The sequence below is a fragment of the Poecilia formosa genome, unplaced genomic scaffold (assembly GCF_000485575.1).
Source record: "Poecilia formosa unplaced genomic scaffold, Poecilia_formosa-5.1.2 Scaffold506, whole genome shotgun sequence".
Taxonomy (NCBI): domain Eukaryota; kingdom Metazoa; phylum Chordata; class Actinopteri; order Cyprinodontiformes; family Poeciliidae; genus Poecilia; species Poecilia formosa.
In genome coordinates this window covers 296,044-320,105 of record NW_006800445.1, presented here as the reverse complement: position 1 = coordinate 320,105, position 24,062 = coordinate 296,044, and the positions used below count along the sequence as shown (strand labels likewise).

The 24,062-nt window shown below is 47.1% G+C and overlaps 3 protein-coding genes and 1 long non-coding RNA gene across 5 annotated transcripts in view; 1 reads left to right on the top strand and 3 right to left on the bottom strand.

The window, feature by feature from the left end:
- The window catches only part of LOC107834025 (histone-lysine N-methyltransferase 2C-like), a 10,114-nt gene extending 1,121 nt beyond the window's left edge, over positions 1-8,993 (bottom strand). The window contains exons 1-13 of the mRNA XM_016664696.1: positions 8,391-8,993; positions 5,944-6,141; positions 4,328-4,410; positions 3,447-4,152; positions 2,536-2,715; positions 2,422-2,444; positions 2,190-2,279; positions 2,016-2,125; positions 1,670-1,820; positions 1,419-1,590; positions 1,180-1,294; positions 944-1,107; positions 10-767 (exon numbers count right to left, since the gene is read on the bottom strand). Of these exons, the coding sequence (XP_016520182.1) occupies positions 10-767; positions 944-1,107; positions 1,180-1,294; positions 1,419-1,590; positions 1,670-1,820; positions 2,016-2,125; positions 2,190-2,279; positions 2,422-2,444; positions 2,536-2,715; positions 3,447-4,152; positions 4,328-4,410; positions 5,944-6,140 (2,749 nt within the window). The 5' untranslated portion in view covers position 6,141; positions 8,391-8,993. The remainder of the gene's footprint in view (positions 1-9; positions 768-943; positions 1,108-1,179; positions 1,295-1,418; positions 1,591-1,669; positions 1,821-2,015; positions 2,126-2,189; positions 2,280-2,421; positions 2,445-2,535; positions 2,716-3,446; positions 4,153-4,327; positions 4,411-5,943; positions 6,142-8,390) is intronic.
- Positions 8,994-12,133: 3,140 nt separating this feature from the next.
- xrcc2 (X-ray repair complementing defective repair in Chinese hamster cells 2) lies at positions 12,134-14,811 on the bottom strand. 2 transcript variants are annotated; one of them, XM_007579064.2, is made up of 6 exons: positions 14,566-14,810; positions 14,057-14,138; positions 13,946-13,981; positions 13,726-13,875; positions 13,387-13,648; positions 12,134-12,544 (listed from the first exon to the last, which is right to left on the bottom strand). In XM_007579064.2, the coding sequence occupies exons 1-6, from the start codon at positions 14,584-14,586 to the stop codon at positions 12,208-12,210; spliced, it is 888 nt and encodes a 295-aa protein (XP_007579126.1). In that variant the 5' UTR covers positions 14,587-14,810; the 3' UTR covers positions 12,134-12,207. The 2 variants fall into 2 exon arrangements, with proteins under 2 accessions (XP_007579126.1, XP_007579127.1); XM_007579065.2 differs by lacking the exon at positions 13,946-13,981 and having other exon boundaries at positions 14,566-14,811.
- Positions 14,812-14,950: 139 nt separating this feature from the next.
- LOC107834028 (uncharacterized) lies at positions 14,951-15,898 on the top strand. Its single transcript, XR_001659811.1, has 2 exons — positions 14,951-15,107; positions 15,254-15,898. It is a non-coding gene; the product is annotated as an uncharacterized LOC107834028 (long non-coding RNA).
- LOC103156868 (actin-related protein 3B-like) lies at positions 15,349-23,386 on the bottom strand. The gene is made up of 12 exons (XM_016664706.1): positions 23,292-23,386; positions 21,427-21,482; positions 21,192-21,350; positions 21,001-21,111; positions 19,943-20,038; positions 19,770-19,877; positions 19,555-19,698; positions 19,308-19,481; positions 18,513-18,605; positions 17,089-17,214; positions 16,833-16,916; positions 15,349-16,747 (listed from the first exon to the last, which is right to left on the bottom strand). The coding sequence occupies exons 2-12, from the start codon at positions 21,463-21,465 to the stop codon at positions 16,652-16,654; spliced, it is 1,230 nt and encodes a 409-aa protein (XP_016520192.1). The 5' UTR covers positions 21,466-21,482; positions 23,292-23,386; the 3' UTR covers positions 15,349-16,651.
- Positions 23,387-24,062: the final 676 nt, after the last annotated feature.

The window sequence follows — 24,062 nt, the reverse complement described above, 5'->3', positions numbered from 1 at the left end:
CAGGGATGCAGTGGGGCTCGGCTGGGGGGGACGCAGGGCTGCGGTGGGGCTCAGCTGGAGGGGACGCAGGGATGCAGTGGGGCTCGGCTGGAGGGGACGCAGGGCTGCGGTGGGGCTCGGTTGGGGGGGACGCAGGGCTGCGGTGGGGCTCAGCTGGAGGGGACGCAGGGATGCAGTTTGGCTCGGCTGGAGGGGACGCAGGGCTGCGGTGGGGCTCGGTTGGAGGGGACGCAGGGCTGCGGTGGGGATCGGCTGCAGCTTGCTCCAGACTCTGAATGAAGGCGGATGGTGATATGACAGGTGGTTTGTATTTTGTGAGAGTCGGTGACAACAACAGGTCAGTCTGCTCCGGTGATGATGTGTGCCTCTGATCTCCTGTAGGTGGAGATGGACTTCTTTCAAGGACTTCTAGCGACGCTGCAACACCATCCTTCCGATACGATGGAGATCGTGGAGGAATGAGTTTGAGGTCCTTCTGAGACGTTCCAGGAATGCTTTCACTTGTTACAGAACTTATTGGGTGGTCTGCAGAAGTGGGTGTGGAACTAGGTTGAAGCTCTGATAAGTTCAGATTCTGCAGAGGACTAGGTGGTAGCTCCAGGCAGATGAGCTGGCCTGGATCAGGAGCAGCAGGTGGACTAAGTGCCAGAGAGGTGTCAGAGGGTGGGGCTAGCTGCTGTTCCAAAGGGCTGCAGGAGGAGCAGAGGTAGAGGTCAGACTCTGCTGTGCGTTCCCCAGCCTGGTCCGAACACTCAGCATGAACAGACCTGAAGCACAGAGAACATCAAACACTCAAAGGACTGAGGAAGGAAAGTAAAACACATTTCAGTCACATGCTGTTGAAGAGCTGCAAGACCTGATAGTTGTTTGTTTACCATCTTTACTGAATGAAATTGAAAGCTGGCTTCTAGTCAGAGGATAACCCCCCTCTAAACATGTTTACCTGTAGCAGCTGCTGCAGGTCAGACTGTCCTGTGGCGAGGCAAAGTCAACAGCACAGTAACAGAGAGGACAGGGCAGGGCAGGGTCACATGACTCGCACAAAAACTGATGATTGGCCCACTGACCCGATGATCTCACACCACATCGGCGACATACTCTGCAGTTCTGGAGAAAAAAGGCACGTTGAGTTCAGAAGCAACACACCTGGGCAGTTGTACCCGAAAGAGATTTTCTGACCTTGCAGGTCCAAGCGCTGTTGGATGTGCCGTCCAGAGGAGGAGAGAGGCAGTGTGTGTGGTAGGCCTTATCACAGCGCTGACACACCAGCAGCAGGCCTTCGTCGCCCCGTAACCTGACACACACACACACAGAGAGCTGGTCAGGACCGACAGGATGACCTCTGACCTGCTGAACCTGAGTCCAGCCAACAGTGGTGCTCCACAGTCAGGTACTAGTTCAGTCAGAAGCTCTGTCACCTGCAGCTGCGACACACCCTGCAGGCGGGACACTGCCACCCGGACCGGACCAGAGGGGATGGGGTGAGAGCTGGCTCCAGGCAGCTGCCATGGTAACAGCTACCGCAGCAACAGCACATCAACAAGTTGCTGGATTCGGTTCCGCCCAAACATGACAAACACCTCGAGGAGCCTGTGTAGACAGAGGTTAGTATGTTTCCATGGCAACAGAGGGGCGAAGTGGGAGGAGGCAGAGTTCTGTGTTCCCCCACCTGGGCGGGCGTGTGTCGGGCACAGCGTAAGCCTTCGGGTCCAGTCCTGATGAGCGCCAGCGGCAGCAGCACAGGGAAAGTGGTAACTCCGCCCACATCCCGTCTCCTGGCAACGCAGCGAAGCACCCAGGCGTTGGCAGAACCCACATACCTGGACAAATGAGACAGGGGGCGGGGCTTATTAATTTGACTGATGGGTTCCAGAGTTCAACTGGATCTGAGCCAAGAGCCTGTTCAGCATCAGAGTTTCTGAAGGTCTAAAGACCTGAAAACACCTGGACACCCAGGCAGAAGGCTGTGCTCTTCATCCATCAACCCCCCAGACAATTTCTGGTCAGAAACTCACCTGGCTGCTTCCTGAGTCGATGGCTTTGTCCACAAAGAGCAACGACTGGCCATCGCCATGCCGCACACCTTCTGACCAGGCGGCACACTGCAGGTGAGCACAGCACTGACCTGCACACAGAGCCAGGTAAGCACATGTATACGGAGGAGGAGAAGGAAAAGGAGGAAGGGTTACCTGTGGGGTCAAACAGTGATTGGACGTTGATGTCGTGTGGAAGGCCGATGGGTCCGAGCTGCCGCATGAACTCTGAAGAAGATTCATCTTCTGAAACACAGAGAGACCGTGACTGACCTGCAGCCCATCACCAGGTGATCACCTGATGGTGGATCACTGGGTGATCTCCAGGTGATCACCCCGAAATCTAACATCAGGTGATCACCTGGAGATCAGGTGCACCAGTACTCACCACACAGTGCTGGGCTGCTGCACCTGACAACAAACAGATCAGCTGGTCAGCCTCATCTTTTCAAACCAACAGTTTCTTCCTCTCTATCTCTGAACAGGAAGTGAGGTCACATACGTGGGCGGGGCCCTGTCTCCACGGTAGCAGTGGTCATGGCAGTCATCGACACGATCAGAGGAGGTGCGGCGGTTCAGGATGTGGAGCGGGATGTAGCCTGGCGTTGGACCAAACACCACAAGGCGACCCTGGCCCAGAGGAGGCTGGTCGCCGCGGTAACAGAAGGCACATTGCTTCAGCCTGCAGGAGGACAGGTGAATAGGACAGGTGAACCCTAACTCAGGCGGGTCCTGTGTGACCACAGATTCACAGATTCAGCGACTTCAAATGATCCAGAACGCAGCAGCACGGCTTCTTACAGGAACCAGGAAGCGTGACCACATAAGACCAACTATGGCATCCTTACACTGGCTGCCCGTCTTTTATTGAATAGATTTTAAGATTCTTTTGTTAACTTTTAAAGTTTTAAGTGGGTTAGCCCCCCTTATCTTCGGGACCTTTTAAATTTCCGGTCTGTCTCCAGAACTTTACAATCCAATAATCAGTTATTACTGACAGTTCCTTGGATTTGACTTAAGAGGAAAGGAAATCGAGCTTTTTCTGTTGCTGCTCCTGTTTTATGGAATAACTTACCTTTCCAGATTAGATCTGCCCACAGCCTGGATCATTTTAAATCGCTTCTTAAAACTCATTTTTACTCTTTGGCATTTAATTGATGTATTGTTTTGTGCTCCGTTTTGTCGTTCTTGCACAGCACTTTGGTGCAGTTTTATACCCGTTTTAAAGTGCTATATAAATAAATTTGACATTGACATTGACCATGGCAACAGGTCATCTAATTATGCTTAGCCCAGGGAATATTTGCTCTGAAACCATTCAGAAGGTTCTCCACAGCTCTCCCAACATGACAAGCCAATCAGTAGCAGCAGAGGCCTGAGGAGGAGTGTTTCCATGGGAACACCCAGACTCACCGTTTCTTGGCATGTCCCAGGGTTGGGGCGGGTGAGCCCCCTGATTCCTCTGATGGGGAGTGCTGGAACAGGGGGGAAAGGGAGCTCTCATCCTCATCCTCCAGGCAAAGGGACACCGAAGGACTGGAGTGGGGACTCGGCTCTGGATTCTGCTGCACCGGATTGACACCACAGCCCTCCTTGGTGTCCATGGAAACCCTACTGGGACAGCTGCTCTCCATAGGGGTGGGGCTGTGGGTAGGTTCCACCGGTTCTGGGGCGCAGACCTGAGCATCCTCCACAGGGACGTATTGCGATAACAGGTCAACAGTAACAGGACCAGTTCTGGTTCTGTCTTCCTCCTCAGAAACAGGGGCTGGTTTTGAGCTGCACTTTGGGACTCTGGGATCAGGAGCTGGTTCAGGACAGGCACCGAGCCCAACCTGGCTCAGTTCAAGGTCTGGATCAAGGTTTTTCTGGGACTTCTGCCTGGAGATGGACCTCCGGGACCCCACAAGCTTCTTAGGCCCCATGGGCTCCTTGGCCTCTGGTGGCTCCAGCAGCTTCGTGGGCTCCTTGGCCTCCCGCGGTCCCTTGAGCTCTGGTGGTTTCAGGGACTCCTTGGGCTCCAGCAGTTGATTGTGCTCCTTGGGTTCCATGGGCTCCTTAGCCTCTGAGGGCTCCTGGGGCTCCTGCGATCCCTTGGCCTCCGAGGGCTCCTTGGGCTCTGTGGAGATCAAACAGAGGATTCACTGGAGAGTGCAAAATTCAGAAGAAGCTCGGTGATGTCAGAGAGCAGCTAAGTTTGAGTCAATCAGAAAATGAAGCTGAGTTTTTTGTAGGACCTCCTGAGAACTAATGAGTTCCTGTGGGCGGAGCTCTGATTTGTCATTAAGGCCCACCTGTCTTCTTCTGGAGTCGCCTCTTCTCTGTAGTCCCCGTGCTTTCTTCACCCTCTACCTGGGCTCTTCCTCGGCTTCGCCCCCTGCAGGAACACAAGCCAACAGGAATTGTTGATATTTATGCAATTGCTGCTGGAAACCTGGTTCTACTCTCATTCAGTAACACTTTAAGAACATGAGCAGAATGACATCACAGTCTGTGTATGGTAGGAAGTAAACCCAGGAGCTAAGTCCACTGCTCACCCCGATGCCTATTTTACCATCATGCCCCTTACCACTTCCTCCTGACATTCTAACCACAAACATACTTTTAGGTACAGTCGTATATCTGTGAGGACCCTAGGTGTTAGTACCTTGCTTAAAGCCAGACTAAACAGACCCAGACCGGACTAAGTTAAGCCTGCTCAGTTTGCATCCTAGTTCAGCCTGAAAAACATCAGAGGTATTGTTGCTTAGACATCAATACCTGAATAGCAGCAATCACTGATCAAACGATACAGATGGCTTGATTCAGTGCTAAATTATTTATTCCGTTTTCTATCTCCTTTCCCACCTCGTTCACTAGAGTAACTCCACAACATCGCACAATCTTCTCTAAGAATTTCTTTCCCATTTCTCATCCAGCCCAGCATCCCTGATGTATTAGTTGGCAGTGCAGTGGCTCTCTATAGGATTTACCAGAGATGCAGATAAAATTAACCTTCCAGGTGGGCTTCTGAAATTGTAGCAGTGGGGACTCCATGGCCAGCGTCTGATTTCTGCTCTCTAGGCAGAGTCTGCTATCGTCTGTTATCATGTGCTCCCTGCCTAGTGGCCATTCCCTGGATGACATCCAGTAATGTTCGCATCCTGCCTATACTACACTCCTCTCCCTGACCGATGTCCGCTCCGTGGATGAAGTGACGTCCACTAACATCTGTTCACTTTCCAGCATTCTCTGCGCTCCTAGGCTAATATTCGTTCGCTGTCTAATGTCTGCTCCGTGACGAGGGACTGCAAACTGGAAGACATCTACTAACGTCTGTTCTCTAGCTAACATTCCCCAACTGTTAACACCCACTTCCTCGTGGTGCTGGTACTAGAGCAAGTTCATGGTCTAGGGGGCTCTCGCTCAGCCAAATTCAAGTGAAACAGAGAGTAGATTTCAAATGAACCCGGGGCGGAAAGATAACACCCTTTGAATCAAATGAATATTATCTCATACCATATGTTGTGAATACATAGTCCAAACATAGACCAGTTTCTGTTTAGAGAACAGAACCGGACCCGAGACCAAACTAATCCCAGTACCAATCAGGTGTTTCCATTTGACAATGGTGGAGGGTTTCCCAAGAAGTTGTCCCAGGGCAAGACACTTCACCCGCCTTGCCTCCTGGTCAGAGGGCACAGTGGTGCTGGTGTGTGGCAGCCATGGCTCCGTCAGTGTGACCCAACACTGACGGAGTTGGGTCACACTCCCAACAGCTGTGGCAATTGTCCCGGAGCTTGCCACCATTAATGTGTGAATGTGTGTGTGAATGATTGAATATAGTATGAAACTCTTTGGGTCCTCTGGGCATGATAAAGAACTATACAAGTACAGGCCATTTACCATGCATCATTAGTGGTGTACTTACTTCTTCTTGGATTTGGGTGAAGGAGGAGCAGGAGGCGCTGGGCGGCCGTGGTTCCCATCCTTCCGAGGCCGCCCGCGGGGTCGCTTCTCAGTGGCAGAGCTAGTGGCTGCAGCTGTGGCCAGCTGAGCGCTGCGTCCAGCCCGCGTGAGGGGATGGGGGGGTCCTCTGTCCCGAGGCTCCCGAGCCTCAGAGGGCATTCTAGGTACAAGCAGACAGACGAGGGTTAAAGTTTTCTGTTACCATACATGACTCCACCCTGACCACAAGAAGACGCCACACTAAGCTTGTGAGATAAGGAGTCTGGCAGCAGAAATGGTTCACACCAACACATCTAACTGAAGATCAAAGATCTGCAGGTGCCAGCTGGTAGCAACCAACCTAGCAGAGGTGGGATTTTTGTAGAATCACACGACTAATGTTTTTTTCCTATTATTTTACCATTTTAGTTCAGAAAATTTCTGTGTCTTGTATGTTTATTTCTATATGATTTCATCTCTTTTAGTTGGACAACTGTCAGTCATCATCCATCTGTTAATCAACGTCCATCCATAAATCCATTAATCTATCTTTTCAACCACTGTCCATCAGCAGATGGAGCAACTGGGATGCAAGCTGGGTTTCCATTATAAATGTGCACAAATCTATGTTCAGCTAATGTAGAAAAATAAAATTGTCCTACTGCATTGTTTCCATTAAATAAGAAATCCACTGAAAATCACGCGTGAATAAGCTTGTTCACGCCATAAGTTCTCAAAAATCATGGCAGAAATGGATAGACGTAATTATAAACTAATACTTCAGCCATGGCGCTCATCATCCATCAGTCAATCAGAGGAGAGGTCTGCATCTTATTCAGGTGGTGGAGCAACAAGCCCCGCCTACTCAGGAGCCGCTATGTATGTTGCGTTTTTGGGGAAATAGTAGTCAGTGGTTTAACAGACTCAACGTGTTGGATTGATCAACTTTACATGAACTGATGCTGTGAGAGCTCTACTGAAGAAAGCTGGGCATCATCCCAGAAGGTCAGAATGACAAAAGTACTGGGTACAAACTGATGATGCGATTAATTGCAGTTTTACAATATACACCCATTTAATATATTTGAAAAACTACCTTATACTAGCGCAAAATGTTTTTATTGAAAAATGGGTCTTTTTTGATACTACAGTGTTTAAATTAGGTAAATTTATTGTTGCTATTCCAAGTGCAATTTTATGGGCAGTGGAAGCGCAGCCAATGATGAGCTGCAGATAAAGGAAAGTCTGGGAGGGTTCTGTTGTGGTGGAGAACCTTTGATTACCCTAATCCAGATCACCAACCCAACATCTGCTACTGGTTGGACCTGATGGGTCCCATCAGCTGAGGTTTGCTGTATTCTTTGAGTCAAGTCTGCTGGATGTCAGGAGCTGCACTAGATAGGTCTTTTTAGTCGTTTTTTTTTTCTTCTTCTCAATTTCCAGTTGTTCGTTGTGTTTTGATCAGTTTTGGTTTGTTTTTCTGCAGCTCTTTGAAGTTTTTTGATCTTCTGGCTTTTTTCATTTCTCCTATCAAGAACCAGAAATGCTCCTGGTTCTTGATAGGAGAACCAGGAGCCACTGCAGGCGGATCATCTGCACATTCTGCTATACTCTCATATACAGTCAACAAGCAGTGAACCAGAACCATCAAATATGTCTTAGACCTCCAACTATTCCAGCAGAAGAGCCGTCTAGAATCACTGGAGGAACCCTGCCTCAGAACCTGAGTGTTGGACCTGAACACCAAGGAACCTCAGAACCACCACTGGACTACAGCCAATCCATCAGAACCACAAAGATTCTACCCTGGAACTCAAGTCTACAGTATCTGACCCATCTTAGAACCAAGGTTGGACCCTTAGAGAACTTAAAATCAACCATGTACATCCTGAACCAACATCAGAACCATGTAGAACGATACCAGAACCTCTACCTGAGTCAGCATTGGACCCTTCAGAACCAGGGTCCATTGCGCATCTGATGAGATACGCAGCTCATCAGATGCGTATCTCCATCTGATGAGCTGGTACCTATCAGAGGTCAGGGAGGCCCTTTCGGACAGGTGAGTCCAGGTCAGGTGAGCCATAACTGTGTACCAACCAACTAGTTCCATGCTAACACACCTAACTGTCAGAGAACTAGAGCCGGCTAACAGCAGCCGGCTTTGGGAGACCGGTAGGCGGCCTCCCACACCGCATCAGCCTGTTAAGCCTGCCTGGATGCCCGGACTCAAGCTGCAAATGACAGTCGGTGTAGCCGTTAGCAGGTAGCCTCCCCGTTCACTTCACCGTTAGCATTAGCATTAGCTCCTCGGCTGTCTGTCGCGCGGTGCAGGCTACTGACAGCAGGGCAGGGAGCGCGGACAGCCGGCCTGGGCCCCCGGTTCGGGGTGAATTAGCAGCGGAAGGAGGACCGAGACAGGCTGCTTACTGATTTGACGCGGTTCTCCTTTTCCTCTCCAGTTTTCAGTCAACTTAGAGCGACGTGATCAGCACCGAACTTTTGCGACAGAAAACATCTGCTTCTGGTGTCTGTCGTACAGAGCTGCTCCGTGGAAACATTCCCGTGAGCTGTGGAAGGAAAAACACGCAGTTTGGACGCAGATAATCAGTGAGAAATCAAACTTGAAGTGGTCGCTCCGTCATGGAGGCCATGTTTGGGAGCGACCGAAGCACCGCCTGTCAGCCCCAGCAGGAGAAGTAGATCCCAGAAAACCTGTCCTAGAGCTCCACCAGGTGGCCGCTCCGTCCTGGAACCAGCGCCGGGATGAAGGCAGCCTTCCACCAGACTGTGGCCCAGCAGAGTGTCCGTATGGCCCAGCTCTCTGTCATAACCGCCTGGTTTGTTTGTGTTGTGTAAAAAGTGTGTGTGACCCCGCGGAGGGATCTGTTGGAGGGTTGCTCTTGTTATGCGGCTGCTGTCATCAGACCAGGGAAACCTGGACCGGATCGGAAGCGGGGGGGATCAGGACTCCAGTTGCACGTGCAGTAAACACAACACCGGAACTGGACAGATCCGTCCAGAAGGAACGTTCTACGTCATTCGGTTCAGTTCTAGTTCCAACTGACTGGGTTCAGGTCCGGTACTGAAGGCTGGATATGGTCCTGTTAGATGTTGAACCAGGCAGTTTTATTAACATGACACATTTTCAGCAACAAGGAAATCAGAGTTCCACCTAGAAAATTAAACTATCAGTTGCAAAGTAGGGTGGCAGGTTGAAAAACAGACTACTAACCAGGTACTAACCAGCTAGTTCACAGCCCGAGCCTGGTTATTACCTGGATACCTGGTTAATTATTGGCCTATTTCGAAGCTGCCTTTTCTTTCTAAGGTTTTAGAAAAAAAATTGTGTACTGTCAGCTGAAACAGTTTTTAGATGACAGTGGCATTCTAGAGGTTTTTCAGTCAGGTTTTAAAACTCTTCATAGCACAGAATCTGTTTTAATAAGAGTTTTTAATGACGTCCTTCTTGCATGTGATTCTGGTCACCATGTTGTTCTGATTTTACTTGACCTACTGCTGCCTTCGGTACAGCAGACCACCACATTTTAATATGGCGATTACACCATGTTGTAGGTATTGGTGGCACTGTTCTTAAATGGTTCAGGTCTGACCTGGAGGACAGAACATTTTCAGTGAATATTAGTGACTGTGAATCATCTGCTGCTTCAATGCCTTATGGTGTCCCGCAGGGCTCAGTTCTGGGCCCACTGCTTTTCTCTCTTTATTTACTGCCTCTGGGTTCTGTCCTCAGGAAACATGGGATTTCTTTTCACTGTTATGCTGATGATTGTCAGATTTATTTGCCCCTGAAGCAGAACGATGTCCATTCCATCAAACATCTCCTGGCATGTCCAGGTGATATTAAAGCTTGGTTGGCCTTGAACTTTTTAAATTTAATGAAAACAAAACAGAGGTGATGGTGTTTGGACCCAGTGGCTCCTGTGAGTCCTCCTCTGTNAACTATCAGTTGCAAAGTAGGGTGGCAGGTTGAAAAACAGACTACTAACCAGGTACTAACCAGCTAGTTCACAGCCCTAGCCTGGTTATTACCTGGATACCTGGCTAATTATTGGCCTATTTCGAAGCTGCCTTTTCTTTCTAAGGTTTTAGAAAAAAAATGTGTACTGTCAGCTGAAACAGTTTTTAGATGACAATGGCATTCTGGAGGTTTTTCAGTCAGGTTTTAAAACTCTTCATAGCACAGAATCTGCTTTAATAAGAGTTTTTAATGACGTCCTTCTTGCATGTCATTCTGGTCACCATGTTGTTCTGATTTTACTTGACCTAACTGCTGCCTTTGGTACAGTAGACCACCACATTTTAATATCGCTATTACACCACGTTGTAGGTATTGGTGGCAATGTTCTTAAATGGTTCAGGTCTTACCTGGAGGACAGAACATTTTCAGTGAATATTAGTGACTCTGAATCATCTGCTGCTTCAATACCTTATGGTGTCCCGCAGGGCTCAATTCTGGGCCCACTGCTTTTCTCTCTTTATTCACTGCCTCTGGGTTCTGTCCTCAGGAAACATGGGATTTCTTTTCAATGTTATGCTGACGATTGCCAGATTTATTTGCCCCTGAAGCAGAAGGATGTCCATTCCATCAAACATCTCCTGGCATGTCTAGGTGACATTAAAGCTTGGTTGGCCTTGAACTTTTTAAATTTAATGAAAAGAAAACAGAGGTGATGGTGTTTGGACCCAGTGGCTCCTGTGAGTCCTCCTCTGTGGACCTGGGACCCTTGGAGGAATATTTTAAACCTGTCATTACAGATCTTGGTTTTAAGGTGGACAGTGATCTCAGATTGGACGGCCAAATCAGAGCCGTGGTTAAGTCCAGTTTTTATAATTTAAGGCGATTGGCGTCAGTGAAATCTTTTCTTTCCAGGTGTAACCGGATCCTTTCTGCGTTGTGCTGGTTCTATTGATTGATCAGGCCGTGACACGGTTTGTCTCTAAAAAGATGATTCTCGGTTTATTCTGGCGAGAACAAAATACAGAAAACAACCGTGTTAAAGGCTGCCCGCTCCAAGTCCTACACAAAACAAAAAGTAACTTAATAGATCTATAAATAAACTGAATGTATTTAGATGAAAAATAAACAGCACACACCTCTCCCACAGGACAACATGACAAAAAGGGGAGGGGCAAAGTGGCGCAAACAATTTAAAGATAATACCACAGAAGAAGAAATAAAGAGGGGCTTCCGATCTTAAAGTAACACAGTTAAAACAATGACAGAGTTGTTTCAGTAAGATAAGAAACAAGACAAATAACCAAAAAAATAAATTTTTGTGTTATTATAACAAAAGAGAAATACAACCAGGTTACACAGGCAGCATTTTGAAACAGTGATCCAGGCTTTTATTTCGACTCGACTGGATTACTGTAACTCACTTTATCTGGGAGTCAGTCAGTCGCTGCTCTCAGGTCTGCAGCTGGTTCAGATGCTGCTGCACCACTTAGGACAGGAACTCGACAGGGAGCAGGTGACCCCTGACCCCTGACCCTGTCCTGGCCTCATTTCACTGGCTGCCTGTATATCTTAGGATTCATTTTAAAATTCTTATGTTTGTTTTTAAATCACTACATAATCTTGCCCCAGCTTACCTCTCTGAGCTTCTTGACCCCTACATACCTTATCAGTCTCTCAGGTCAGCAGATCAGCTGCTCCTGGAGGAACCGAGGTCCAGCAGGAAGCTCAGAGGGGACAGGGCTTCTCTGCCAGGGGCCCCATATGGAACGACAGAGAGGCCCCTTCACTGTCCACTTCTTAAAACCATCGATTTTACTCGGCTTTCAACTCCAGCAGGATACAGATTTAAATTGTTTGTTTTTAAACTGTAAGTAAGAGTTGTTTTGGTTTTTTTTTTAGTTATGCTGTGTTTTAATGTGCAGCACTTTGTATCAGCTGTGGTTGTTTTAAAGTGCTGTATAAATAAAGTTGGTGTGGTAATAAGCGGGTACTAACGATCCGGTTTAATCATCATTTAACCAGGGTATGATTACTTCTGGATCGATGGTTAGTTCCCTTCATCAGTGAAACAAATATTAAAAACTGCTTCTGATTTTTACTCTGGTTATCTCTTCTTATCTTTCCTGATTATTTCTACAGTGATCTCTATTGATTATCTCTACTGGTAAAACCAAACATCTGAGGATCCAGATTCTGATCCATCTCTGGTTTTATTCAATTCCAACATGTCATCATAATTAAGTTACAAACATCAACAGTGAGTCTTTAAAGTACAGCAGAAAGATCAGGAGGAGGTCTGGGGGTCCAGATAAACTCCACGCCACCATCCGTCACTCTGAAGGAGCTGACCCTGGAACCCTTGGTGCCGGTCCAGGAGGAGCAGTGGACGGTGAAGACCTGCCAGTTCCTCTGCTCTCCGCTCCCTTCGTCTCCATTTGCTGGGTTATGTTGAGCTTCTTGTCTGGAGCACACCAGCCGATGGGTCACCAGACGCTGCCAGGCACGGCAGAGATGGGACCGGTCTGCCTCTGAGGAGGAGGGTGGTCCATTGGAACCTCTCCTGATGGGGTGGCAGGTTGCAAAGATGGTGATTCTGTAGTCCCTGAGGGGGAACCACAGAACAGGACATCAGCTGTTGATCCACAGCTGTCAGAACCACATGATTGACCAATGCAACCTTGAACTTTGAACTCTAAGGCTTGGACATCCTCCCCAAAAACAGAACTGTGTTGTTTTACTGGAGCTGATCGGATGGAGTGGTTTCTGGTCTGGAGAACATCTGGATCTGGTCCTTGATCCAGTACTGAACATTGGATCCTCGGGTCATGGACTGAGCTCCAGAACCATGAACCTGGGCCACCATCACAGGACAGGGTCACTGATCTGAGTTTCTGATCAAGGTTGCTAGTGATGTACTGCAATGGACTGGACTCTACTGGATTTGAACGGGTCAGTCCTGCTAAAGACCAAATAAACCGGAGGACTGTTCTCTGGTCAAAACATCTCCTGGGAAGAACTTTCAATATGACATCTCAGTTCTGGCAGAATTTGTTCAGGCCTTTTAAAGGACACGATAACTTTCTATATGTCCAGTTGGACCTGCTGAAGAACCTTCCACCTGTTTCATTGGCCCTAGTGGCCTTTATCTGACAGTGAACTGACAGGACAGTCAGTAATGAGAGAGGGGGAAGACATGCGGCAAAGGTAATCAGGCCAGGACTCGAACCTGTGATGTCCACAACGAGGACTAAGGCCTCCGTATGTGGGCTATGCTTTACCTCTGCACCACCAAGTCCTCCACCCACTGGAACCTCCTAGTGACCCAGAACTGAACCAAACCCCCCACTCTCCGTGTACCAGCTCAGATGGACAAGTATGCTCTTCAGATAGTCCATCAGAGCTCAACCCTCTAAAGATCATCAAGAACCCACTTGAAGGATCCACCTGAGCAGTCGACCCAGCAGCTCCGAACACCTGCTGAGCTTCTCCTCCTGCTTGGCAACGCTGGCTCCGCCCTCACTGCGATCCGACCAATAGAACGCCGAGATGCTGTCAATGAGAAGGAGCGCTGCTCTGGGTCGAGAAGACAAGGTGGTCTCCAGGAAGTGAAGGGTGAGGAGGAGCTGGGAAGAAGAGGAGCAGCGGACCACCAGGAGGCGAGACAGACACGAGCGCAGAACCGCATCATCAGACCCGGCAGAACCACCTGGAAAGAAAGGAACCAGTCATGTTCCGGTTAGCTGATCTGAAGTCTTCAAACCCTGCAGATGTCGTTAGCTTCACCTGCGTTCAGTCGACTGTCCAGAACACTGGCCAGCCGGAACATGTCCAGACTGTAGTCTGTGTCCACAAAGACGACGTCCACCTCCAGACCGCCAGCCGCCTCCGGCAGGACGCAGCGACACAGCAGGTGGTAGAGCAGCTCCGTCTTTCCTGGAGACACCAGAACAAAAGGTCTCAAGTGGCTCAGGGCGCGGCACCCGTGGAACCTATGAAACCTCACCTGTCCCCTCCGGACCGTACACCTCCACCACCTCCCCTGCCAGAGTCAGACACACAGTCAGAAACAGCCTGATTACTGGTCAGCTGAGAAGAAGTGGGTGGAGTTACGTACCACGGTCAGGTCCTCCATCATCGGCAAACAGCCGAGGCTCAACGTCCTTCAGACAGCGCCGGGCCTCGAGACGGGCAAACAGCTGCAGGGAGACACCAACACTTGGATGGTACCGGAACATAGACTGAACCAACACTAGAATATATAATGTACCACTGATAAAAGGGCACTACCACCAAACCTGAGATGAACTTTTACTTTGAAAAGCCTAAGGGCTAGACTGACTGCTGAACCTGGCCTGGACTTGTACTGTCACAGTCCATTAAAACTTCACATCAAGTTTTAATGTCAAGGTTGGTCAAATAATCTGAAATGAAAAAATATTTTGTATTTTTATTTTTTGCAGAGTTGTAGATCTTTTCTGTATTAATTGCTCTACAACTAACCGGAGTTGGGATTTCATTTTGAAAAGCCAACAGACACAGTTCCGGTGTTAGACGATCTGGACTCTACACTCGGTCATGTAGAGAGCTCCACATCCAGGTCACCTGTCCGCATCACAAGCTCACCTGAGTCCCGCTCTCACTCATCTCTGTCCGACCTTCTTCTTCCTCATGATCATTTGCGCGGGAACGCTTCGACTTCCGCTTGCTACGTTTTATTCGAGGCAGTAGCTGGAATATAATTTAACTTCGATGCCGGTTCGGAAAAGCCCAGACGGATACATTAAAGAGAAACAAGAAGCGTTGGTTTATTAAAGTAAACGAACAACCAGTGAATCGGTTTGTTGACGGTGAGATCACTTCCGGCTGACAAAATAAGACTAACGTTTTCACAATAAAAGTGTGTATATGCGTAAATGGATAACTTGTGCTTTAAAAGAATATCTCGGCTTTTCTTCATCTCCATCACGAAAAATAAATAAAATTACAAGTCAACCAACTTTTACCTCCATATGGAGGAATAAGAGCGCCTCAGAGGAAGGCAGCTGAGATTAAAATGATGAAGACGGAGGGCCAACGCTGTAATGTTATAATGTGTTGAAACTGACACATTATGAAAAGATCATTTATGAATAGAAGGTTTCTTTTTCTATGCGACCTTTTGTTCAGTAAGTCATGTGTTTTCTCCATCTGTAGAATTTTAATCTATTATTTTATAGAGAACAGCTAAAATCAACAATGAGTGTCAAGTTTTAATGTCAAGCTTAATAAAATAATCTGAGATTAAAAAATATTTTGTCTTTTTTTTCCCCAGAGAAGTCAGGCCTCACTGCCTCATCTATGTGTCAGCGACTGACTGACGGCACCTGAACGCACCACGCCTTTCAGTGAATCCAGCAGACACGTCAGTGAGTGTTTAAATTTTATTGACTTTAGAATTTCTCATAAAGGTCCGTTTTCATTTCTTTACAAATATAAAGATTCTTAGAGCTGTGGGTGAAGCAGAAAAACAAACAGGATCGGGTGAGAAAATTTGTACTCTCCCTTTAACACAGGTCCAAACTCCTGTTGGTTCTGGTTCATCTCTGCATGCCGTGGTTTCAGTACAGCATCAGTGTGGTGATCTGTTCAAAACCTCACTGAGAGTGTTGGTGAGAAAACATCTACAAATGGGTGGAGAATCCAACTGGACAGCGCCCCCTAGTGGAGGATTAGTGCAGGAACGTGATGGAGGCATCCAGCCAAGATAGAAGTTTGAGTAGAAACATTGGAGCAGTCTCACAGGCCTGATAGTGTACATCTCATGACGAAGAACACAGCCCAATATGGCTGACTGAAGGTCCAGAGCTCTGCTAGAGAGAACAAAAATGAGGGAGGAGGGCCCCAGGAAGCCAGCAGGGTGGTCAGAGAGGACCCAGCATCTGCAGCTCTGCAGGCAGCCTGACAGATGCATAGAAGATAGAGAATCAGGAAGAAAGAAGGGAAACTGATCAACCTGTGGCCTTTTATCAGTTCTGGCTCAGTTACACCTGCTGAGGCATCTCGAGCTTCAGCAGCTGGTCTAGAACCAAGAGAAACACCTGAGAGGACGCGACCGACTGACCGATGAAACCACAAGAAAATAGGAAGAAGTGGCTGCAGCAAGAAACCTCAGCGCTACATCAGAAATGAAGGCTAGCTAACATCAGCTAGCAGCAACTAAGAACAAATAGCAGCTAACAACTAGCATCAGCTAACCGCAGCTAAAAGCTAACACTGGTTCATAGCTAGTATCAGTTAATAACTAATAGTAGCTAACAACAGCTGGCAGCAGGTAATAGTTGCCATCAGCTGAAAGCTAGCAGAAGCTAACAGCTAACAACATCTAACAGTTTGCGGCAGCTAATAGCTCACATAGGGTAACAACTAAGAGCTTCCAGCACTTAATAGCTCACAATGGCCAATAGTTGGTAGATGACAACAGCTAATAGCTAACAGCCAGCTGCAGCTAACAGAGGGGCTAGCTGCAGCTGGCAGCTAGGGCTAACCCTAACCCTATCTGTGGGGTAAATAAAATGGAGTCTCTGCTGCAGCAGAGTGATCATCATGCCTTCTAGCTAACATGCTAACTCTTTCTTTCTGCAGAGACAGTATGCTAACAAGCTCACAGGAATCACACGAAGCTAACAGTTAGGTGTCCGGTGCAGAGTAGAAGGCATGGCGGTGGGCCCCATCAGGACATGATGCCGAAGACGGGGTTGTGTCGACAGATGCTGGGGCCGATCTCATCATAGTCCTTCTTGGAGTGACAGACCTGGAAGAACTCGGGCTGCAGGAACAGAAGCAACAGCAGAGCATGAGGGCAGCAGGAGGAGCTCACCGCTTCAGACCAGTTGAAGTTCGTCCATCCTCACCGTGGACGCCAGCATGGAGCCTCCAAACCAGACAGCGTAGCGCTGCATGTGATGGGTCACCACCTGGACCTCCATTGGCTTCGGCTGCAGAAACACAGAGACGCCGAGATAAACACGGTCCAGAACCAACACGCTTCTGCTGTTGACGGTCCGAGTCACTGAACAGAGACAGACGTCCCGCAGCATCATTCTGCCTTAACAGACAGCCGATGACTAGGAGGAGCTAGAAAGAGGGCAGGCAACCAGCGGTTCTGACCTTGATGCGTCCTCTGCTCAGCTCCTCGCTCAATCTCAGCCGGGCGTCCGCCGTCCTCTTCAGGTCTCGCTGCAGCCGCCGCCCAAAGTCCCTGAACATGGTGGAGCCTCCGGACAGAACAATGTTCTGGAAACGAAGAAGCACAGACTTATGTTAGTCTGGCAGGAAGCAGTCCAACACAGTGACACATCTTACCACCAAACCCTCTGTGTTTGAGGTAATGACAGTGCTTAGACCAGGGCTGGGCAGTCCTGGTCCTGGAGGTAGTGATGGGCTACCTGAAGCCAGGCTTAGAGGCTTGTACCGAGTAAAACGGGGGCATGTCCGATGAAGACCCGCTTCGAGGCTTGTGTCGTCTTGCTGAAAACCACGTGACCAGCAACAAAAGCGCTATGAGCCGAGCTGCTTCATGGGTTGTTGTCCATTTGGTCGCATCAAAGGAGAATATTTGTCTTCAGTGGCCAAAATAAAATGTACATTGACCAACATATTTGATGTGTATTCATGGCATTCATCAAAATTTAATGTTTGTTACTGGTTTTCTCAATTGTAGATTATGTTTTTTGGAGCCAGCAAGAGGAAAATCTGACATCTGGGAATACTTTGAGATTAACCTCACAATAAAATTCTTCATAGATAACAACAATAATTAACCCTCCACCTCCCAATTTCTCACCTTCTGGAAAGTTCCACTATTATTTGTAGTCTGATTAGCAAAGATATATCACAGCAGAAACAGATTTAATCCTGTTGCAGAACTAAAATTCAACATGTCGCCAAATATGAGGGATCAGAGCCAATTAGAAATCCAAGAAGAAGCGAACGTCCCAACAGACACTGCACTCCCAAGACATTAAAACATCAAATGTCTTTGTCAAATCCGTCTATGACATAAAAGAAAACCCGACACAACCACTAACGTTCAACATAAACCAGGATTAGATTGGCGACAAATCATTTTAAAAAACATATGACAATTAAATATGGTTTCATTGGTTCTCTTGTTACTAAACATGAGTTTGATGAAAACTTTGTGACAATACTGCATTTAGTAATTTTTGGAAGTATGATCCAACTGAGTGACAAGGCTGTTACAGTTTCACCAGCAGATGTCACTATAGAGCAATGAATGAAGCATCGAGTAAGGAACCTTTTTGCAAAGCAAAGGGCTGGAAAGGTTCGTTGCTTCATGAGGCTTCATTTACCCATCACTACCTGGAGGGCCGGAGTCCTGCAGCTCTTAATGTCTCCCTGGTCCAACACACCTGGATCCAGCAGCTGAATCTCCTCCTCAGTGCAGCCAGGTTCTCCAGAGTCCTGCTAACGACTCATTATTTGACTCAGGTGTGTTGAAGTAGAGACACATCTAAAGGTTACAGGAGACCCTCCAGGCCTGGAGCTGCCCACCCCTGGCTTAGACTCACCTTGTAGAGCGGCCGCCTCACATCGATCGGACAGCTTTGAATGACCTCATCGATGACATCAGAGATGGACTGCATAAAATCTGGGTTGGCAAACTGGAAAACATGGAAAAAATATTGAAATTAGCTTAAAATTAACGTCAGCCAACACTTTAAACCAAAGTCCAACCTGTTCAAGCTGAGCTTTAATTTAGTAAAAATTGAGTAAAACTGTGGTACATCAGCAAATGTAGAACATGTAATTAAAATAGTATATTGTGATATGAAGAGACCAACGATAAGCATGCAAAACTGCTTGCTTTATTCACTTTGTGTGACACAGCGCCCCTAGAGGTCTGGACTTCTGACACCTTGGACAGAAGTCTGGGTGAAGACTTCTGTCATGTATTTCAACAGGCAATGCAGAAATTCAGCAACTTTGATCATAAAAATGTTGATATTACCAACAAAAAAAAACTAATTTAAAGAAAAGCCAAGTGGACAGATTGCTATTCTTTCATCACTCTTGGTATCTACTTCACTTCTCATGCACCTATTTTACTTGCAAGGATTACAGGTGAGGCAATGCTTCACTTGACTGCACGTCACTGGATTCCTGCAGATTCTAGAGGGAGAAAGGGAGGCAGATCCTTCCATCCCAGTTTACTGAGGCAGACACCCCATCTACTTTCCTCTGAACTTGATGCATTGATTGATAACTAGGATCAGTTGGGATGAATGTACCTGAGTTTGAATTATGGGTTGATTATTCTGATTGTGTTTCTATGTGAGATGTGACGTGTGAGTTGGTTCTGGGACCTCGGGATGGAAGAAGATCTCGGGCCCAAGGAAGCGTTCATAGCCCACGTCAATGTGGAAGGGGGTCTTGGTGACTGCGTTAATTCCTTGGAACTGCTTGATCCACTTCCCAGGATCGGAGTCATACTTAGCGAACTCCCTCACGATATCGGGACAGATGTAGCAGTACCGCTCCTAGATACAAGGGTAAAACGTGGTGAGCAGCAGAGGAAACAGAAGAAGACAGCGAGGAACAACAGAGAAACACCTTGATGGCTTTGGCGGTCTCCAGTGACTGCTCCGGAGGAATGCCCGCCTCTCTGTCCCTGAGCAGCTGCTGGATGAAGAAGGTGATGTCCCGCCCTGCGATGGGGATGTGTTTTATACAGCTTCCAATCACGTAACCCTCGGCCTGCCGCAGACAACCAATCGGTGAGCAACGTCCGCCGCAGAATAGCCATTGAAGGTCAGTGCAGCTCTCACCACAGGAATGGCGTGCGTCACTCCATCTCCACTGTCGATCACGATGCCGGTAAGGGTCCGCTGTCCCACCTGGCGAGACGTCCAGGATGCCGCCAGGGCCAGCACCGCCTGCAGGAGGAACACAGTTAGCAAGGGAGGTCTGCAGCATCCTGGGATGCTCAGGTGGCTCTCACCTGCACTGCAATGTAGAGCCCAGGTACGTTAAAGGTCTCAAACATGATCTCAGCCATGTACTCTCTGTTTTCAGGAGTGTTGAGAGGAGGCTCTGTCTGCTCAGGTAGACCCAAACACACACAGAGGTGAGAACAAGAAGAAGAAAATATCCACTCACCTTTTGCCTCTTTAGAGACCTTCCTACCTGGACAGGAGACACTGCCATTAACCTTCTGCTGAAAATCACAACATAGACTGTTCTGTCGCCAGAATGTAGATTGTACTGATACATGAACACAGACTATAATAACACCATAACATAGACCATACCGACACAACGACGTAGACCGTACCGACACCAGACTGTAGAAATCCCTGAACAACAGATGCCATCCATCCAGCCATCACATTCTCAGCTTCTTCAGGAATATTTATTTTACATTTCCAGGAAGCTGACTTTCATTAACACCCATTACAACCCAGCATGTTCTTCACATGGCCTTTGGAGCGGCTTCCCTTTGGATCCTTGAGAACTCACTGTATCCCTCAGGAGGGAACCTGGTAGTTTTCATTGATGCCCAGAGCTCCCCCTGCTGGCCTCTGGGAGACCCAGGAGTCACCTTGAAACTTGCTGCAGTGTCTGAATGGCATAGTGGAAAACCTCAAACCTTTCTTAGAACAATGAACCCTTCTGGATCTGTGGACACCCAGCTGAACATCAACATCTCTAAGCCTCATCATTGACCGGTGTCCTCATGGCCTTGAACCCTTCCTGATGCTCAACTTCTGAATGTTAAGGTGACTCTTGCTGGGTTCAGTCTTCAGACCCCTGACTGGTTGTGATTTGCTTCTGGATCGTAAACCGAACCCCCATTTCAGAAAGGGAGGGACAGATGTTTGTGTCACTATGTAAAACTTGTAATTCCTGTAGATAAGTAAGGCGCTCTGATGTAAGATTTCACTCTTGTATAAAACATTCAAGGACTGTAAGGCAGCTAGTTTTAGATTCTGGTGTTGGATCAGCCTGTCTTAATTACTTTCATATTGCAGTTGTGTTGACATCACACAGAGTCTGTACCATCAGGAAGCTGTGGTCCTCTGGCTCAGCCCTCAGGTACTTGAAGATGACCTGCTCCATGAACTTCTCCATCAGATCCCAGTCCTCCACCATCCCATGACGGATGGGCCACTGAACAGCAAACCGACAGCAGCATCAGTCAGTCTGCTGACCCGATCAGCTTCCATCCTCTTCCTCCTCCACTAGCTCACCTTGGTTGCATAGTTGGGTTTATCAATGGCTTCGTCTCCGATGTAGAAGTCCAGGTCGTCCACTCCTCTGGCCAGCCTCCTCTGGGCCTGCTCTCCAATGCTGGCCGACTCCTTGATGGCGATGCCTGGCGGAGACCGCAAAGGAGCACAGGGTTGGTTCTGTTCAGCAGAAGCAGACTGTCCCAGTGGTACTAGAACCACTGGGACTAACTGAGGAGACTCAGCTGGTACTCACAGGACGGCATGATGAACTGTGGCTCCGTGTTTCCTGCATAGCCGATCTTAGTGTATCTGCAGTCAGAAGGAGAGAGCAGCAGATCAGCACAGACAGGAGCAATCAACACACAGACTCACTGATTGGAGCAAAACAAGCAGGAAATAAGGCTTACTAAGAATAAATCTGGAGGACTTTGGTTGTGGTTCCAACCCGGCAGAACCACTAAACAGCTAAAATGCTGTGGTTTCAACCCAATAGATAATTCAAATGCCAATCATTCCAATTTACAAATCTAGAAATAAAGATATTAGCAATTACCGTCCTATTTCTGTTCTTCCAACTTTATCAAAGGTTCTTGAAAGAGTTGTCCAAAGCAGATAAACTGAATATTTTAATAAATGTTTGATTCTTTAAAATTCACTGTATGGATTCAGGAAACAGAGCTCCACCTGTTTGGCTATTTTGGACCTTAATGAAAAAATTATAGATGCATGAGAACAGGGAGATTATGGCGTTGGCATTTCTTGGACCTTTCTAAGGTTCGACACTGTAGATTTGAAAATATTACTGGGAAAGCTGCACCACGATGGGATTAGAGGACGGCATATGACTGGTTTAAAAACTACCTTTTTGATAGACATCATTATGTAGTTATTAATCACCACAAATTGGAGACATCACACATGGGGTTCCCCAGGATTCATTATGGTCTTCATTATTTGTATAAATGACTTTGTAAACTCTTCTAAAATATTTCATAAAGTTATTTTGCTGATGACACAAACTTGTATTTTTTCACATGCAAATCAATAGTAAGTGTAGAATTGTAGAAAATAAATACCTGGTTTAGTTCTCACATCAGCAAAATAAATGTTATTTTGTTTAGACCAAATAAATTTTTATCACTCACTGATCATATAAATCTTAAAATTTGAAACGAGGAAATAATGAGAATGAGGTCTACTAAGTTCCTGGGGGTCTTCACAGACGAGTCCTTAAATCTTCCCTAAATTTTTTAACACCCTATCTATAAAACTGTCGTTGAGCCACATATTAATTACTGTAATGTTATATGGTGCAGCACTTAGCCCAGGTATCTCAGGAAACTTGAGATCCTTCAAAGGAAGATAATACGAGCCGTGTCCTGGTCCCAGTAAACGTCTCCTCTGGTTAAATGTGACCCCGAACGCCTGCATGATGTTCCAAGTTGTAAACACAACTAATCGGATTGAGAGAGCTTGTGGCCCTCAGCATACTAATAACTCTAGGAATACATTTCTTATCTATGTAAAAAAAAGAAAAAAGAAAAGAAAAAGACTTAGTCTTACAAGACAAACTTTTGCTTGGAGGGGTCCAAAGGTTTGGAATGAGCTCGACGAGATTAAAAGGGTTGAAACTCATCTCCACTTTAAAAAAAGATTAAAGATTAAATTGCTTTATTTATACATTTGTGATCATTTGTAGGATTTTCTGTTCTGAGGCAACATAATCTGTGTTGTACTGGGATGGTATGAGGACTGATTGATGTTTCTTTCTTAATAAAAATGTAGGAATTTTATGTTCACAGGTTCAGCTATAAGCTTTAAACAGCTTCTTTGGAGATTCACTCACTATAACTTTGCAGTTATGATCTGTTATCTGGTAAAACATGTTATGACCTCATTATGGAATTTATTCAATTGTTTGAGTGAATAAACTGAATACCCGGGAAATACTGTGGTTCCGACCCAGTAGAACCAGTCTGAACCAATGAGCTAGTTGTTGTTGTAATGACGTCACTAGCAGCTGATTCTGGTTACTGTCCCTTTAACGGAACCTAAAACAACACGCCTGCAGAACTATCTCTCGTGATGTCACTCTGTCCTCTGTGCGGGTGTCCTCACCCAGTCCCGCAGTCTATCACGCACGGCGGCAGCTGCAGGGTCATGTCGCGGTCCCGCTCCGATTCGGTTCGGTTCGGTCTGGTCCGGTCCACGCCGCACTGCGCGCTAAGTGTCGGTGGGTCCCGGATTGATGAGGAAAGCGTCCTTGTGATGCGTGTGCGTGCGTAAGAGGAACTCTTCCGGGTCGAAGCCAGAACCCAGAACCCCTCTCCCGAACCCCGCGGTAACTGGAGAGGTGATGCGTTCAGGTGCTGCCGAAGGGCCAAAAGTCCCGGAGTCAGAGTCCGTTCAGAGAATGATGATGATGATGATGATGATGATGATGATGATGAATCAATCAAAGTTTATCTGTGTAGCTCCAGTGGATTATTATCTCTACACAGTGAAACGACGCTTGTTGTTTTGGTTTTGTCTGTCAGCCATGAAAAAATCCAATGAAAAAATATTGATGGAAACAAATAAGGATTACTTATATTAAATGATGAATGTATTAATAATCAATGAATTATGATTCATATAAATTATTGATTATATTTACTAATAAATATCAATACAATAAAAATGCTTAACCACGCCGCGGCATCAGTCCTGCGTTTGAACTGGAGCCAGAGGGAGGAAGAGGAGGGTGATGAAGGTCAGGACTCTCATGTTTAAGGAAAGCGTGCGCAGAAAAATGTTAAATATTTTACGGGTAAGTCAGGATGTATGGAAGCAGCTCCGGCTCCAGACGAGTTTAACAGGGGGGGGCATCGGCTTTTTTTTTTTTTTTTT